At 36.9% G+C, this 16,073-nt stretch overlaps 1 protein-coding gene across 1 annotated transcript in view; it reads right to left on the bottom strand.

The window, feature by feature from the left end:
- DNM3 (dynamin 3) overlaps positions 1 to 16,073 on the bottom strand; it is a 167,484-nt gene that overhangs the window by 116,496 nt on the left and 34,915 nt on the right. The window contains 1 exon segment of the mRNA XM_019470486.1: positions 11,032 to 11,145. Coding sequence (XP_019326031.1) covers positions 11,032 to 11,145 — 114 coding nt within the window.

The following is a 16,073-nucleotide window of genomic DNA, read 5'->3' as shown; positions in this document are numbered from 1 at the left end:
CCTGCCCAGTTGAAGAAAAAAATCTGGCCTGAAGATGAAATGACTGCTTAACATTACACTAAAACATCTGGTACCATTTTATACACAGACCCATGTCTGAGAGCAGGCAATTCTAGCGGTCTCACCAGCGGCACAGTGCATACCCAAACCTCCCCAGGGTGACATCATCCCATATATGGACTCTCAGGCCCAGCCCTCCCCCTTTTCCTGGTCCTAAATTCATTGCCAGATCCCCAGTCTGCTGCAAATGTGCCACGTCAAGACTGGAAATCACAGCACTTCAGTGTGTTTCAGTGAGTGCTGCAGAGTGTGAGGGAGAGCCGAGCACAACCCGTGATGCAGGAAGGCAGTTTTTCCCCGAGACTAAAAGAGGATTTAAAATAAATAAATAGACGCGTCCGGAGATCCTGCTCCGTCGCCCCAGTGTTCAGACTACCTGTTCAGGACAATGCTGTTGTACAGTAGTCTGCACATTGGTTAGACTGGGCAAGGGAAAGCAGCGGCATGGACTATTGGGGACGCAAGTTGCTATTGCCAAGGAGAAGACAGTTATTGCTCCTTTCAGATCTCATATACAGTATTTTTCTTCACAGGTTTTGCACACTAGGGAATAAGAAACGCTAAGGGACACTGTGAAAAAGGAGGACTTCAGAATAAAGCGGGGAAGACATTCTGGTAAGGCCTACTTTGGAAGAACACCTGGCCTATGACCTGGCGAACCTAGGTGACTCCCCTCCCCCCTTCCTCCAGTCATCACTGCAAGAAAGATGAAGCTCTGATGGTTTACTAAAACCTATGCAAGAAATGAGAGAGGTATATTGCCTAGAGGTATACTACCTAGAGAAGTGTACAAGAGTAGACTTAAAGTCGGTCATTTCTTTTTTTTTTTATTTAAAATAAAGCTTTTTTTCCCCCCCACAAACTAAAAAGGTAAATTTAATATTTTTTTTTACTTGTAGCAATCAGTATAAATATTTAAGGAGTATATAATTTTTTTTAATGCAGAAAAGGCTTGCTAGAAGCATGTATTCTGAATAGGTCCTGTTGTGAACTATGATCTGAAGACCAATTTTAAGAAATTATTTTCTCTTAAAGTAATAAAATAATAGAAAAGAATGCATGAATATTACTTTAAATTACTGTAACCTTTGGAAGAACTGTACTTAGATTTTATATGTAGCTGAAACTTCTTTGCAAGTAACCTATGCTATATGTGCTAATGAAAACTGGAAGGGAAACCATAGGAAATCTATGACTACTCCATGCTAGGCTTCTGCCGTGCAGAATACAAAATCTTTGATTCTCAGGAAAAATTAACTCTGAAAGTTCAGGATGTGATGGAAAAAAAACAATAAATAAATAAAACGGAACAAACAGCTTTCCATCCCGATACCTGGCTGGCCATTGCCTATAAGTTATCAGCACCAATTGATTGTTGCCGCTCTCATGTATACTTTGAGTCGCTGATATTTCTTCTAATATTCAAAACGATAAGTTATTTTGTCCTGAATCCCACTGATAAAAATGGAATTTGTAAACGAACGCAGAAGTTTGCTTTGGTGAATTTCCAGCTGTCCTGGTAGGGGAAAAAAACCCTCAGGCTGAATGAAATCCCCACGGACAAAATAATACAAAAAGTCTGGGCTGCAATTTGATACCAGCTGAACTCCAGAGTCAGCTCCCCTAAAGTTAACACTAGTAACAAACTACTGCAACTGGAAAAAAAAATCCCACCTATATGGTGCTCATTATTGCCAGGAAGGCTTTGAATAGCTATACTATAAAACAAATTAGCATAAAAATGCAGCCATTAGTATTATAACCAGCCAATTTTGCAGAATGTGTGTTATATTTTAGACAACCTTGATGCTGTACAATTTTTTTTTAAAATATGTATATTATTATTACCTTTTTCATTGCTGCTTCAATAATCAACAGAAGTCCTATTGGGAAGAGACGGTCGCGTAGCACTAGCATGACTGTGCCTATACTAGCTGTCTTAAAGCCTACGAAGCAAGAACTAGCACTGTCATTTCCCTTCACCTCCCATCAAAGCTTATGTATTTTGACTAAAAGAATTCTTTTCTAATATATGTACACTTATAGGTTATCCAACCTCTCTTCCTTTATTTCGCGGAAGATTATCTTTAGGATTAAATTAGTGGGTTTTTATCCATTATAGTATGAGTAGATGGGATTTTTAGTCTTGTTCTACTGTAAAGTGGAGTTACAACACAGTTAAATGTAGTTATTAATAGAAAACATAAAGAGACAGGAAGAAATTACAGGAATGGAACCAGATACAAACTTGCATTAATATTTCTCAGTCTCTCTAAGTATGATTGCTGTTTTAGGCATAGCAAATCTGAAAAGTTTTATGACTTAGATTTTGTTCAAGCGGTAGAAAAATGTTTTCAAATCTTGTTAAGAAACTTGCTCAGTTATGCTTTCAAGAGGAATATGATTGTTTGCAAATTTTTTTCTATCTAGTGCTTACTTGCATAGCTACCTTTTTTTTTTTAATAATTCTGATCTAGAAATTAAGAAAGGAAGTATTGTTATCCAGTCAATAATAGGCTCCCAGTGAAAATACTGTTGAAGATAGCCTGTGTTAATTTTTGCTAAATAAGCAAGGATAATGAAAACATATGGAACTAGTGTTTCTCTTATCTCTAGTCCACTATTTGCATTAATCTTTATTTTAAATGACCTTTCTGGATTTAGGAAGTGATTCCCCTCCCATACACCCATGACTCTTCGAAGTTACATTTTTAGACTGTAAGGCTGAGATCTAGGAGGCCCCCTTGGCATGGGGCTTGGAAAAAGGGGGGGGGGGGGATGCAGTGTGCAAAGCAACAGATAGGGAAAGAAAGCCTGTATTGTTAGGAATGAATAAGGAAGTATATCTACTTCGGCTCAGTAATCAAAACATTTTCAAAGTGAATTAAGTGATTCTGTGGTTCTTAAAACAGTGCTGTTTAGTTGAAACAAGTTCTAGTCGATCATAATCATACAGAAAAGATTTCCGTAGTTATAAAACAAGAGGTTTTAAATATGCATGTCAACAAACACAAGCTAGCTGTATACAAATATTTCAAGAGAAAAAAAAACAAAAAACAAAAACCCAAACATTACTTTTTGCAATGACTAAAAAAATTAGCAGGATCCAATGCATACTAAATCATGGTGAGAGTTCTGTAAAAGCAGGACGATCTCAATGCTTAAGCCCATTGTATGAACTAAATTATACAGTCCATATTACCATAGAATGCACAAAACCAGGAAAAGCACATTAAAGCCAGTGAGAACATTTAAATAGGTGAGTGTTTCAATGTAATGGACATTCTTTCATTTTTAAGGAGCATAATTTTTTTGAGTGTACTAAAAAAAGTTGACTAGGGAACATGAAGAAAAATATTTTAAACCTTTTCTATATATTCCTTTAACGTTAAAAAAAAAAGGAAAAAAGCAAAGCAGGGTGGGGGAAAGTCACTTAACTTTACAGAAATAAATATAGATCAAATAAGCATCCAAATGTGAAAAAAACCTAGTTACTTTCAAAAAAAACATGTCATTTGACATTTTTCTGCCTTGTCATTAAGTTGCACGTTATCTTCTGTATTACCGTTACCAGTGCTATTTAACACATCTGTACTTTCAGAAGACTAAAAGACACTGCTATCCTCTCCACGCTCCTTGCCCCCCTTCCTGTACTATCACTGTGCATCCACAGACATTTCTGCAGACCACCCAAGTATCATTGCTATATGGAAAATATTATAACCAAAATAGAGAAATACTTGCATAATTCCAAACTTCTAAATAGAATGTTAAATTATTATAATCTTTTAATCAAAATCTGTTAAGCAGATTGGAAAATAAAAACCCCTAAATCTTAGTGTGTTTTTTTTTTTAAAATAAATTTTAATCAAGAGCATAACTTTACTTTTACTTGCAAAAGGCTTTGCTTCCTGAACTATACTTTATTTAAAAACAAACAAAAAAAATCCTCATTGAAATAATATTAAGGGTCAGGTTTAAGCCTACAAAAAGACAGGAAATGCCACAGTTAAGAATGAAACTTTCCCGAATAATGCTACTGTACTTCAGTACTGCATTTTACGCTGCATTGCAAAATAGTATCTAAAAATAACAACCTGCCCTTAAATAAAAAGTCCTGATCACAGTTGGAGAGAATACAATTCTCAACTCAATTTCCAAGCTACCAATATTTAAAATCAGATTCTTAATATAGGTTTCTGTAAATATAATACTGGCAATCATGAGATTTTTTTTTTTTGTTACGAGTATTCTAAAATCTTCGAGCCCTTTACTGACTCAATGAATCAACCAGATACTGCACCCAAAAATGCTAAGCCCTTTTAGCAAATCAACTACAATTTCAAGGAATAGCAGTTTTCAAGAAAGAATCAAATGGAGATAACTATCCAGTCGTTAGTAGTACCCAGTGAATTAACTGAAGGCAAAATAAATTTGCCTCAGTTCAAGATGTAAAGCTCTTTGCTGATTCTTTGATGAATTCTCCTTGTGTACAGTTATTAGAAAGACCGCACAATCTTTCCACTTACAACTTTTACTCCCAGCATAACTTCCCTGATAGTTGTTAATAGAAAACCTATAAATTAAAATACATACTTTTGTTCTTCCAATCCGTTTAATACTATAGGTTGCCAAGGAATTTTACTGTACGATTCTTTGCTATTTCAAGAAGGATCCATAACACAGAAACTGAGACCTAATTTTCTCCCAGACTAAAGGTCTTTGATTTCTTTAACAACGAAATGCAGACATTAAATCTGATGAAATCTATAAAACAAGCAGTGTTTTATATTTGTTTTAAAAGTACTTTAATTTGCCGCTTTTGTTTTTCTTTAAAATGGTCAAGCGGGTAGGAAGACATGCCAACTTAAAGCATACACCTAAAATTTTACTTAGAGCTACAAAAATTTGAGTAAGCATATTATAAAGTCAAAGTAAGAATATTTAATGTCTTGGAATTAATTTTTCATGTCTGAATTAGCTAGTCATGTTTTGTGCTTGATTCATTTTTTTAAGACATCTTATTCCATCTTGTTAGGTTCAAGGAAAATTTTTTTCATATAATTGATAAACTTAATTTGTACACTTCAACTTGTATATTAGCTAAAATGCATCTTTTTCTTTATGGCAAAATAATGATTAGAGCTAGAACACCTGAATAATTACATATTAATTTATTATTAGTCCAATTTAAAACCTCAACACTATCCCCACCTTCAGCCTTTTGGTAAATTCATCCCTTTTATAACCAGTTTTCAGGCTGGAACTTAAGTGTTTTGCTGCTATTCTGTATGGGCTATGTTTGAGAAGGGTTTGAAAGCACAAGTTTGTTGCTTACCTATGGAGGCACTAGCGAGCAACAGTGATTTAAGAACACTGTTATAAAACAGAATCATTTAATCTGTATAGAAAAGTAATACAACTATTTTTTCTCCTTTTAAGCTTCCAATGTGTTTTATACCTTTTGAAACAACACCCCAGTGATGTTGCAAATATCATTGCTAAATTGGATTACAGTCACTGTGTGTATTTTATATACAGGAAAGTTTAGCAAAGCAGCACATCTTGTGATGTGAAACGATGCTATTTGCATGCTTTTGATCTATAGCATAGTCTATGTTTAACTGAAAAACTTACTGAAGCTCTACAAAGTTATTTTGTTTTCTTACAAAGTACAGATTTTGAGAGAAAACTAAATTTAAATAATATGCAAAGCAAAATACTAAAGAAATACTATTATAAGTGTATAGCTTTAACATATTAGCAAAATAGATATAAAATGCCACCAGTTTTCTTTCCAGCACATTCCCTTTAACTGGGTTAATGTGCAAGTGGTTGCCTCCATTTATACAGAAAGATTTTTATTTTTAACATGCAAGATTGTTGTACTTATCTGCTCCTAGAAAATATGTACTGTATAAACATATCCTTTATCTTGGAACTTCAGTATTTCTGTGCTTCCAGGAAGAGTAAAAACATCTGGTTAAATTACTATGTGTGAGTACAATATGCAGGCAAAATCCTGTATGAATTGCATATGAAATAAACCATGGCTTCAATCCTTTTTGTTTTTCCAAATGTTCAGTGTGACCAGTCTGTTGAAATTGCATCTCTGATATATGTCAGCACAATGACAACTAATGTACTGAAATGCTTCTTTTCCGAATAAAATCAAGTTATGTTCTTGTTCTACAGCTCCCAATGTTTTAAAGTTTAATTCTGTTATGTGTGTTTCCCCCCCCCAACAAAGCCCCCCAAACCGGAATGGTACAAACTGTTGCACACCAGCGGTGATGGCTCCAAGGGACTGGCTGGACGGAGTTGTCATGTGTCTGCCTGTCTACACTTGCTGTGCAGAACATCCTCTCCTACTCTTGTTGTCCAAACCATCCTCTCACCTGTACAGCAGGCACAGACAGGCAGTCGCATGACAACCCAGCCTGAGGGACAGCCGCCAGTGGGAAACCGCTCTGACACACCAGAGCATCTTCACCAACAGCTCCAGCCAAGAGTCACTCTGGATCTCAGACGGCCGGTCAGTAACCAAGCCGCGTACTGCAACCCACCTAGAGTCAAACCAACACTGCCTATAAAAAACAATAAAACCCACTGCTGAAATTTTTACTGTGCTTCCTATAGTACTCTTTTCCTAGTTGTTCTCATTAACTCACTAACAATAAGTTTTATTTATACGCAGCTTTGAGGCACCATTGTATGTTTCATCCTCCCATTTACTTCTCAGTCATAACTTGAGCAATTTGCATTATTAGATTATTGTCGGTATAAAAATCACTAACATTCCTGCTAGCCACAGAAGCCGAGAGCAGCTTATTGTGTGGCAAGTTAATTCCATAAACATACACAGTGTCAGACCTTAGTGTAACTTCTCCCCTTTCCACTCTCTCACCTCCTCACTTATTTTCCTATCTCCCTCCCAAATCACACAGAATTTTACAATTGGCAATAAACTGTGTAATTATAATACAAACTGCATCTATCACTGGCTGTTGACAATACTATCCTTTCCTACTGAAACAGAATGGAAATATTTTATTTGGAAATAAGACTAAAGGGGATTTTTCCAATAAATGTAAATTTCACATTTTTAGAAGTTCTTATCCTAGAGCCCAGCTTGGCATCGTTCGCACACTAATAATGCCAGTGAAATCTCTGGATGCTTTGGAAAGAATAATAAAATCGCATTCTCTGACCATGCCCTGTAAAAATTCGACACCACTTTACAAATGGCATCCTTTTGTTTACAATAAAGAGCTTTTTGATTCACAAGCTAGGACAGCATTCCACATTCCCAAAGTCCATTTTATCCTAATGTAGAAGTGGCTAATTCACAAACTTCATATTTGCAGGTTGACTCTCAAATGAACCCTAGAACAAAACAGTAACAACCGAGAGCTAAGATGCTCAGATTTAATCTTTTGTGTGTGTGTAGGTATGCCTTATAATACTTTACCTAGTATTACATGGAATACTCTACGAAAGAAATCTGTATTTGTGAGGTCAACGAATGTGCTAATCTTGCACTTATTTACAACAGCCTCAAAGCAGTACACAATATTTTCCTTGCTTCATTTTAAGCAAGCGGAAAAGCACAAAGTCATGGTACTGGTCACGCAGTGAAGTTATGAGTGCAAGCAACCGTATGCAAGATCAGAAACTAATCCAGATTAGTATTCACATAACTGATACTACAACTGCTTTAACCACACTGTTCAAACATCAACTTGATACTTCCATAATTACAAGCCTAAAAAGCATTCTTAGGCACCGATTCTCATCTTACCAGGAATAAAATCCTGTTGTATGTTTGAGCAGCAACAAAACCATGTCAAGAAACCAATTGTTTCTTTTGTAATACTGATATCATACAACAAATTTTGAAATCTTTTGCCAAAGCAACTTGCTTCAAAATGCATTCCACTGTGGATTCTTCACTTATAAAAGCTGCAGCTCACAAATAAAGGAAATAATTTACATCCTTCTAATGGCACTAGCAAGCAAGCACTTGCATGCAGAGAGTGATTTTCATCTCTGAGTAAATTCCAGACTATAGAAAATGGGCTCAGCTTACACTAGAGGGGGTACACAGCCCTAGAGGTCCTAGCAAGCACTGTAGCTTTGTAAAGTACATTGTCAGAGCTCTCTGGTACACAAGCTGCTACAACATTCCTTACTCAGGAGTAGAGGCGCAGAAGGAACAAACTCATCACTCTGGCAAGAGATCAAAGGGTGAGACCTGACTTTCTGCATCTTCCCCAGCTGCGATGGAGAGGCTCTTGCTACTCTGCAAGGACTGCAGAAGTGACCGGCCCAAGTAGGAGGCACAGGGGATCTGAACTCCCTACCCCCCCCCGCCCCCACAGCCCCCCCAGCCGTACTGAGCCCGGGCACAGTCCAGACGCATAAACATGGGTATCACTTCACACATCACTGAAGACTACGTATCTTACCAGGGTGGGAATACAACAGCATGCAGCCCTTTCAATAATCATCTGAGAACGGGATCTGACAGCTACCAAACCAAGCTGAAAGTGAGGAGAACATTTTAAGGAGACGAAATATAATTATAAAAATTGGAATTCAGCCAGGAGATCAAACATTTGCTTCTTTATTTTCAGAAGCCAGTAGTTCTGCTTCTCAAACAAGTCACTCATCTTTTGACTAACCTAATGGTCAAGCTGTGGCTTTGACCTTCTTCAGAAAGCATCTAAAACAGACCTCCCATTTTTTTAATCCCAAAAAAAAAACCCCCCCCCCCCAAAAAAAAAAAAAAAAAATTCCAACATAACTTTGTGAACTCTTTCCCAGGACAGAATAATCAAATTATACAGCAAATCAGTACTTAAGGAGGAACTTCTTCCACCAAAGCAGCATGGTACTATGCTATTATCTTCTCTTACCACTCTAAGAAATTCCTGAGTGATCTCCCATATTGGCCTGAATGAACTCCTGGTATTTTCATGACTCTCAAAACACAACTGTTTGGCAATTAAGAGACATTATTTTAAAATATGCATATGGAAATCAGACAGTGGCCATTTCCCTCCATGTACTATTCTGAGATTCCCAGGTGACTCTCCCTAGCAGACTATCAAAACAAATGATTTAAAGTTGCATAGCAGAAGACATTCCGTAAGTATTTTCAGGAATTTTTATATTCCACACTAAACAAAGATCAGACTCAAAAAAGCAACACCAAAACTACCTAAAAAATTGCCACAGCACATCTTGGATGCACCTCCAATTTCTTGAGACAGAACATAGCAAGGGGTGTTAATCTCACCACATCATTTATCTTATTTTTGTTACAGTTACCTGTACCTAATCTAAGACAAATTCTAGTATCTTCAAGGTAGATCACAAAAGACAACAGCTTCAAATTTTCAAATTCATAAAGGCACTTTTGCATTTCTTTTTAATTCATTTTTATGTCATTGCAATAAAATACTTTGAATTCTATTTCAGTAATCTGAGAATAAAACATCTCCTCCTGACACTTAGCACTTGGCTCCTCCCCTCTGTCTGACATGCACTCATTTTCCTGTTACAGTAAATACATTTGAATCCCTTTAAAACTTAAATATAAAGGGCAAGGAGCAAAATCTTAAAGATTAACCTAATTTGTCCCTCAATCTTAAGGTCTATCCCAAAATGGCTACTGACTCAGGGAAAAAAACATTACCGACCAACGCCGTTTCCACCATCAGCAGCATTACTGAAGTAACTACCCACGGTAAGTACCACATTCTGGATCCGCAGGACTCGGCAGAGCTCTGGCTTACGTATATGCATTGCAGGACCCCTCCCCAGTGGTTCTAGAAACTCCACTGCAGTAAAACACTAAGTTAGTTTAAATAGAATATGAATTGTCTGCACAGTCCCCATCAACCAACTCCCTGTTTTGTTGGGGTAAGCCAGTGTTTTGATTATTACTTAGAAAAAGATGGAAAGATTGAGTGATGTTTTAGACCTTATTTAAAACTCTCTCTTGTGCCTCTTCCATCCAATGAACTGGTTCACCCTAAAAATCACTAAATTTTTGCCAAAAACATTTAATAAAAAAAAATTTAAAAATCAGAAAATAATAGGTTGGGGTTTTTTTTAAATGTAGCCCATTTTTTCTACGAAAACCAACATAAACCTTAAAAAAAACCACAAGGGCTTTACTGTAAAGCTGATAAGTGCACATAATAATTCCATTTTAACCAAAAATTAACAAGACTGCTGGAGTTTTGGATAGAGCATATCGTTACCAACATTGTTGAAAAAAATAAACAGAACAGACGAGCTGCCTAACAACATATTCAATAAAGTGAGCAACCTGAACGTCCTGTTTATCATAGAAATGCTTTTTCCAGTTCTCATATTACTCACCTCCGATTTACTGATCAGCAACAACATTTATTACCAAGGTGCATTTTTTGTCAAATTCAGAAATCCATACCAACCAGCTACAGAACTCTGCAGACAGGCTTTTCATCCTCTCAGAATATGAGGCCGGAGAACAATTGTTATCATTAAATCAATTGCTGTAATTACTTTTAGAAGTAACTTTACCTAAACAATTTATGATCAACTTACAGTAGATGTGCAAGAGCAGTCCAAACAGGCATAGGACAATAACCAGAACATTCCAAAAAATTTTTTTTTTTTTTTTTTTTTTTTTAGACCAATGTGTGGAAACCACAGGAAGAGAGGAAAAAAGTAAAACGACAACCAAACAAAAACACCCCACATAACACTCTATTTATGTTATTGACATTTCAACAGAAGTCTTATAGGGTCAGCATTTCCCATGAATCAAAATCAGAAAATTTAACGAACACGGGTAAAACCTTAAAAGATTTTTTCAGTTCAAGTCTGTACAAGCTGATTTAATATTTTAAGCTGACATCAGAAGACTGAATAAATACTGTTTTTTTCCCCAGTAGAAAAAAGTTCTTCATTCCTTACCTCATCATCTTTATACCAGGACAAGCTTTCTGCAGTTAGAACGAACCAGTACTCCTTGGATCCTCCTTTCATGATGCCAATATTGTTGATGGTCAGCCAGCCTTTCCGGATGACCTGTGCAGAGGTGCAGTCAGGCACAAGTTTAGTTCATTACTCACTTGACATAATTCTGCTGCTGCATTCATTCTTTTAAATAAAGACTTGCTAAATAAAACAAGAACAGGTGCATTTTCTCAGTCTCTGGCAAATTCAAGAATTTTTGCAGGTTCCTATCATTCAAGGGGGGAAAAAAAAAAGTAACAAAGTGAATATAGTGTTTTCAGTCAAAAGGTTGGAGAAAGAGAGAAACCTAAGTATTATCGTGTTGTACTTCCAGCAAGTATGAGTGCATTCAGGATCGTGTACACTTGAAGATATTTATTTGCTGTATAGTAAGACATTGTAAAAGTCCATACAACTTTATGTATGACTACTCTGTTCTAGTCTAATTGTTAAGGTCATTTGTAAAGTTGGATACTAGGAAAAGCACGTAGATTCTGGCAAAGTGAGTGGCTTCTGGCACGCATTGGGAATTTTCAGAAGGGGTTGAATCAAGTGACAAAGTGGAGAGGTCTTCTACAGTTAATTTGAAATTAAGATAGGGAGTGGTAAAGAGAGGTATATGAGAGCTATTTTCCTCTCATAAGGTAGAAGAGGAAAAGAAAAGAGTAAAAAAAAAAACCTAAGGCAGCAATAAAAATCAGGGGGAAAATGGGTAAAGCAGAACTTCATAAAATAGATACAAGCCAAAGATGAAAGAACAGATGGGAACAGCGTACCTATAAATACTAAGGCCAGGAGGCTACATCATGCAAAGACAAGTTTTCTTTTGTCCCTCTTTAAGAGGAATGGGACAACTCCAGAGGTGAAGAAGAGAGAATGGTCATGAGAACTGGTTTATGGATCATATAGAAACTTTCAATTTTATTGGAACATTTATTGTTTTCCAATACATATATGAGAAAGCAAACGTTCCTTCCTATCATACTCTGAACAAGACAACAGAACTCTCCCAATCACACAGATGCAGGGAAGCTCAGCCCCTCCATTTCTCCCCACAGCAACACCCTTTACTTGCCTATGAAGTATTGAGGTGGAAAGAAGAAGTGCTCAGAGAATCCCTTCAGAACTCCCTCAGGAAGTCCCTCAAGCACGGGCTTGTGTGATCAAACATGAGTTTCCTCTTGCGTTTAGAGAAATACATGAGACACTAACATTCCTCTAATAGGGCTTTACAAGACCAGTAACTCCAATATCAACAGATAACCAGAGAAAAACATTGCTCAATATCTATTCCTTGTCATCTATAAAAGTTTCAGAATTGGAATTCACTCCCATTCAGCATGCATGTTCATGTAAGCTCCCTGAAAAAAACAGCTTTGGTATTGCACAGAGCAAGGGACTAAGTTGTATTTGATAACTAAACTAAAGAAAGAGATCAGAAGTTGCACCTGAAAAGCCGGTAAAAGTATTAATAATGCACATAATCCAAGAATATCAACTTCATTTCAAATAAGATGATCATGTTTTCCCACTCACTACCAACCAGGCCAGCAGTGTAACAAAACCACTGAAGATCCAAAAACAGTCTACGGGTTTTCAGCCTGTAAGAAAAATCGCTAAGAAAGCATTGATTTGGTTCTGAAGACTCAGTAAGCTATGAGAGAACTAGACATGACTCCCATAGAGAGACTCAAGGGTATAGCACGAGCAGACCAGATGGAATAGCCTGTACCACAAAGGTTTCTAGGGGGAGTGGAGAGGGAGCATTACTGAGTACAAATGGACATGGAATGCTTGTCCAAGTGCAAGTTAAGGGAAACATACTGATACAAACTTGATTACCTCTCAAATCCTCATTTTATTTTACGATGTTTATTGAAGTAAACTTTTCACAGGAAACAAACAACATGCATATACAGCCGGTGTCCTGGCCTTCAGGCAGCTGCCACAGAACAAGTTGTGAAACCCAGCTAATTTCATTTTTTTCTGCGCTGAACTACACAAATGCAAAGGGAAGAAATTTTAGGAAAAATCCAGGAAATTAAGGTTCCCCAACCACTTGAACAAGGTGAGCTATATTTGTACAGCAGACTAAATACTTCACAGCAAATGTACAAAGGTCTTTATTTCCATGTTATAAAGAAACTGAAATAAAAGGCTATGAGAGAGGATGCTGTTGAACCATGCCATCTGCAATTGAAAATGCTGTGTTGCTCCCCATAAAGCACATACAGGAAGCACAGGCAGCCAGGCCAGCACACTACTGAAAACTGGTTGGACACACATGTTAGAGAGGGTAAAAGATTTGAAGACAGATGTCACAGTGGGCATAAAGAGGTGGTTTCTAGAAGCAAACCAGTAAGAAAGACCCAAGCAGCATGTTCAAGAACTTTACAGGTGATGAGCACTTTAAAAAGGGAAGGGAAGTGGCACTCTCCTTATTCCATTCAGTGCTTTCCCTCATCATTACCACAGGCTTTGTAGCATGTTAATAAGTCAAATTTTCTCAATTTGACAAGAATGCATTTGTGGTAGAGGTCTCAGAACAGACCAAACCAAGATTTTAAAATCTAAACTATACAAGCCATTTAAGAAGTAATGACGCTTTTAATACTTCTAATGTAGGAACTACATTAGTCGCATAGCTCCAAAAGACTGTCTTGCTCCAGTCCAATGCATCTCCCCATAGATGCATAACCACCACTGGGTGTGGACAGAAACAAGCTGACTTGCTAATACAAACATTGGTCACTGTCTTGTAAAGGAGGGAATTTGCCAGTTGTTTCCTCAAAAATCTTGTGTGCTCAGGATGAGATCCAGCTGCCATTCCCATACAACACTGCATGAAGAGCAGGGAACCAAGCTATAGCAATATCTTGGGTACATGGTTTTCATGTGCAAATTTCTATACCTGTTTATCTATACCCCTCTGGGAAAGCAGGGTACTGTGTTCTCTAAAATATCCTGGACACTACAACAGATCATAATTATCCAAAATACTTGGAAGCAGTTCCAGGGGACATCAAGGGAGAGAAGATGAGCTTAGTGTACTAAGCCTCATGTTCTTTTTATTGAATTGTTCCTGTTTCCCAGGCACATTTTGTTAACTACAAAAAGCTACACTTTCAAAATGCTCAGTATCAGTGTTGGGGTCAAGGGGGAGGGAGATGTCGGATCAAGGTGTAAGTGCAAAACAAAGTGAGATTAACCAACAGTTTTACTTTCCAGAGAAGCTGAATTACACCTTAGACTCCAGCCAATTTCTCAAAAAATAATGCAAGCTATATTTTAGAAATAAGTGTCCTTCCATGGGCAATAAGCAGCAAAGACTTTCAAAGAGAGTTCTGAAGTTAAAAAAAAAATCGGAGGGGGCGTGGTCAGTTTTTTCTTTTTTTAAACTATTGTGTATAGTACTTCAGCTTAAGAAATGAAAGTAGTGTGTTTCATTATTGTTTTCACTAGTACATTTTCTGGTTGGTTTGGATTTAAGATATCCATTTCAATATTTTCTATCATATTTCTAAATGTCACTCTGTGCAAACCGGATATTAGTGACATGAGTTATGAACTTCAGGAAGGTGAAAAATATGGGCGTTGCCAGAAGCCAGTGAAGACAACGTTCTGACCGGTAGTTGGACTCCATGTACAGGATGAACAAGAGATGACACAATTCCTTCCTTCAGGGTCCTGATACCTAATCTGGGTGTCTGAAAAATGAAACTTAGAGGGTACGAATGCACATGAACAAGCCAGACGGAAGTCATTTTCTGATAGTTCAGCTGCACAAAACCCAAATCATATCTGTTGTTCTTATTCTCCACCACTTCATGGATAAACAGGAAGGCAGGATTTGACACAATAAGTACATTTTATGTATTGCTGCATGACTTATTCATTCCATTAAATCAAATAAGGTATTTGTAAAAGAAATACATTAGAGAACCAGAAAGTGTTCCATTTCTTTAAAAGAAGATAATTTCAAGATAAGTGAGAGAGAAGTGAAATTGACTGGGCAGACAGAATTGGAAGTGTGAAAATCATGAGACTGGCTACTTCCACAACAATACAAGCAGCAGCATTTGGTGAGTTAACATAACTCTCTATTATAAAGTTGTGTTACATAACTCCATTGAAATTATTTTGAACAGACAACACAACTCCCAGCACTACTCTATCTTCTAATCACTGTCATAACAAAATGTGTTACCAAATAGTAAGCACATTGAGAGAATAAAAATTGCAAAAACTACTCTGGGAGGCATCCTTACAGGCTATTGGTTCTTTGGGTTCAAATATGAAGATTCTCGCACTAAGGAGGCTGAAAAGGAATAACAGATTAGTGGGGAAACATAATACCGTATTTCACTGTAGTTTGCCAAATGTCAGAGCATAAACTGATCAGATCTGTTCTGATGCTGAACACAACTGAGATCTAGTGACATCGCTTCCCCCAAAAAATCACTGCACAATATATCACATAACTTTAAAATAATGACAGTGGCTTAAGTCCTAAACACATGTCTACTTTAAAGAAAAATTTAGTCTTTACTGAAGCAAAGCACTCAGTAGTGAAAAATTGAAACATGCTTCCAAATGTAGTTAAACAAAGATTGAGGTGATTAAGTCAATCATGAAGGAATCTTAACCTAAAAAATAAGAATAGTTGAAGGCCATTTAGAACAGCAATACTTCTCTAGTCTTGATAAGGTGAAAATTCAACAGCAGCATGTCTCATTCAAGGATATTTCAAAACTTAGCATCATGTGGTTGTCCATGTGTCCATGGGCACCTCTTTTACAGAAACACTAGCATTTCTTAACAGAACAGCCTTGTCATGATTTTTCATGACCACCTCAATGACCGTGGCACAAGTTTCCATTTCCATCTACTTGCTTAAAAAAATTCTGTAAACACATTTTTTTCCTGGGTCATGCAAGGTAACAGGATTTAAGTATATTTGAAGAAAAGAAGCAGCAAAGTATGCTACAAAGCAGGATTAA

Source organism: Aptenodytes forsteri, unplaced genomic scaffold (genome assembly GCF_000699145.1).
Source record: "Aptenodytes forsteri isolate BGI_AS27 unplaced genomic scaffold, ASM69914v1 Scaffold95, whole genome shotgun sequence".
In the NCBI taxonomy this organism is placed as follows: Eukaryota; Metazoa; Chordata; class Aves; order Sphenisciformes; family Spheniscidae; genus Aptenodytes; species Aptenodytes forsteri.
The sequence above is the reverse complement of the archived record's forward strand: the minus strand, read 5'-3'. Positions and strand labels throughout refer to the sequence as shown.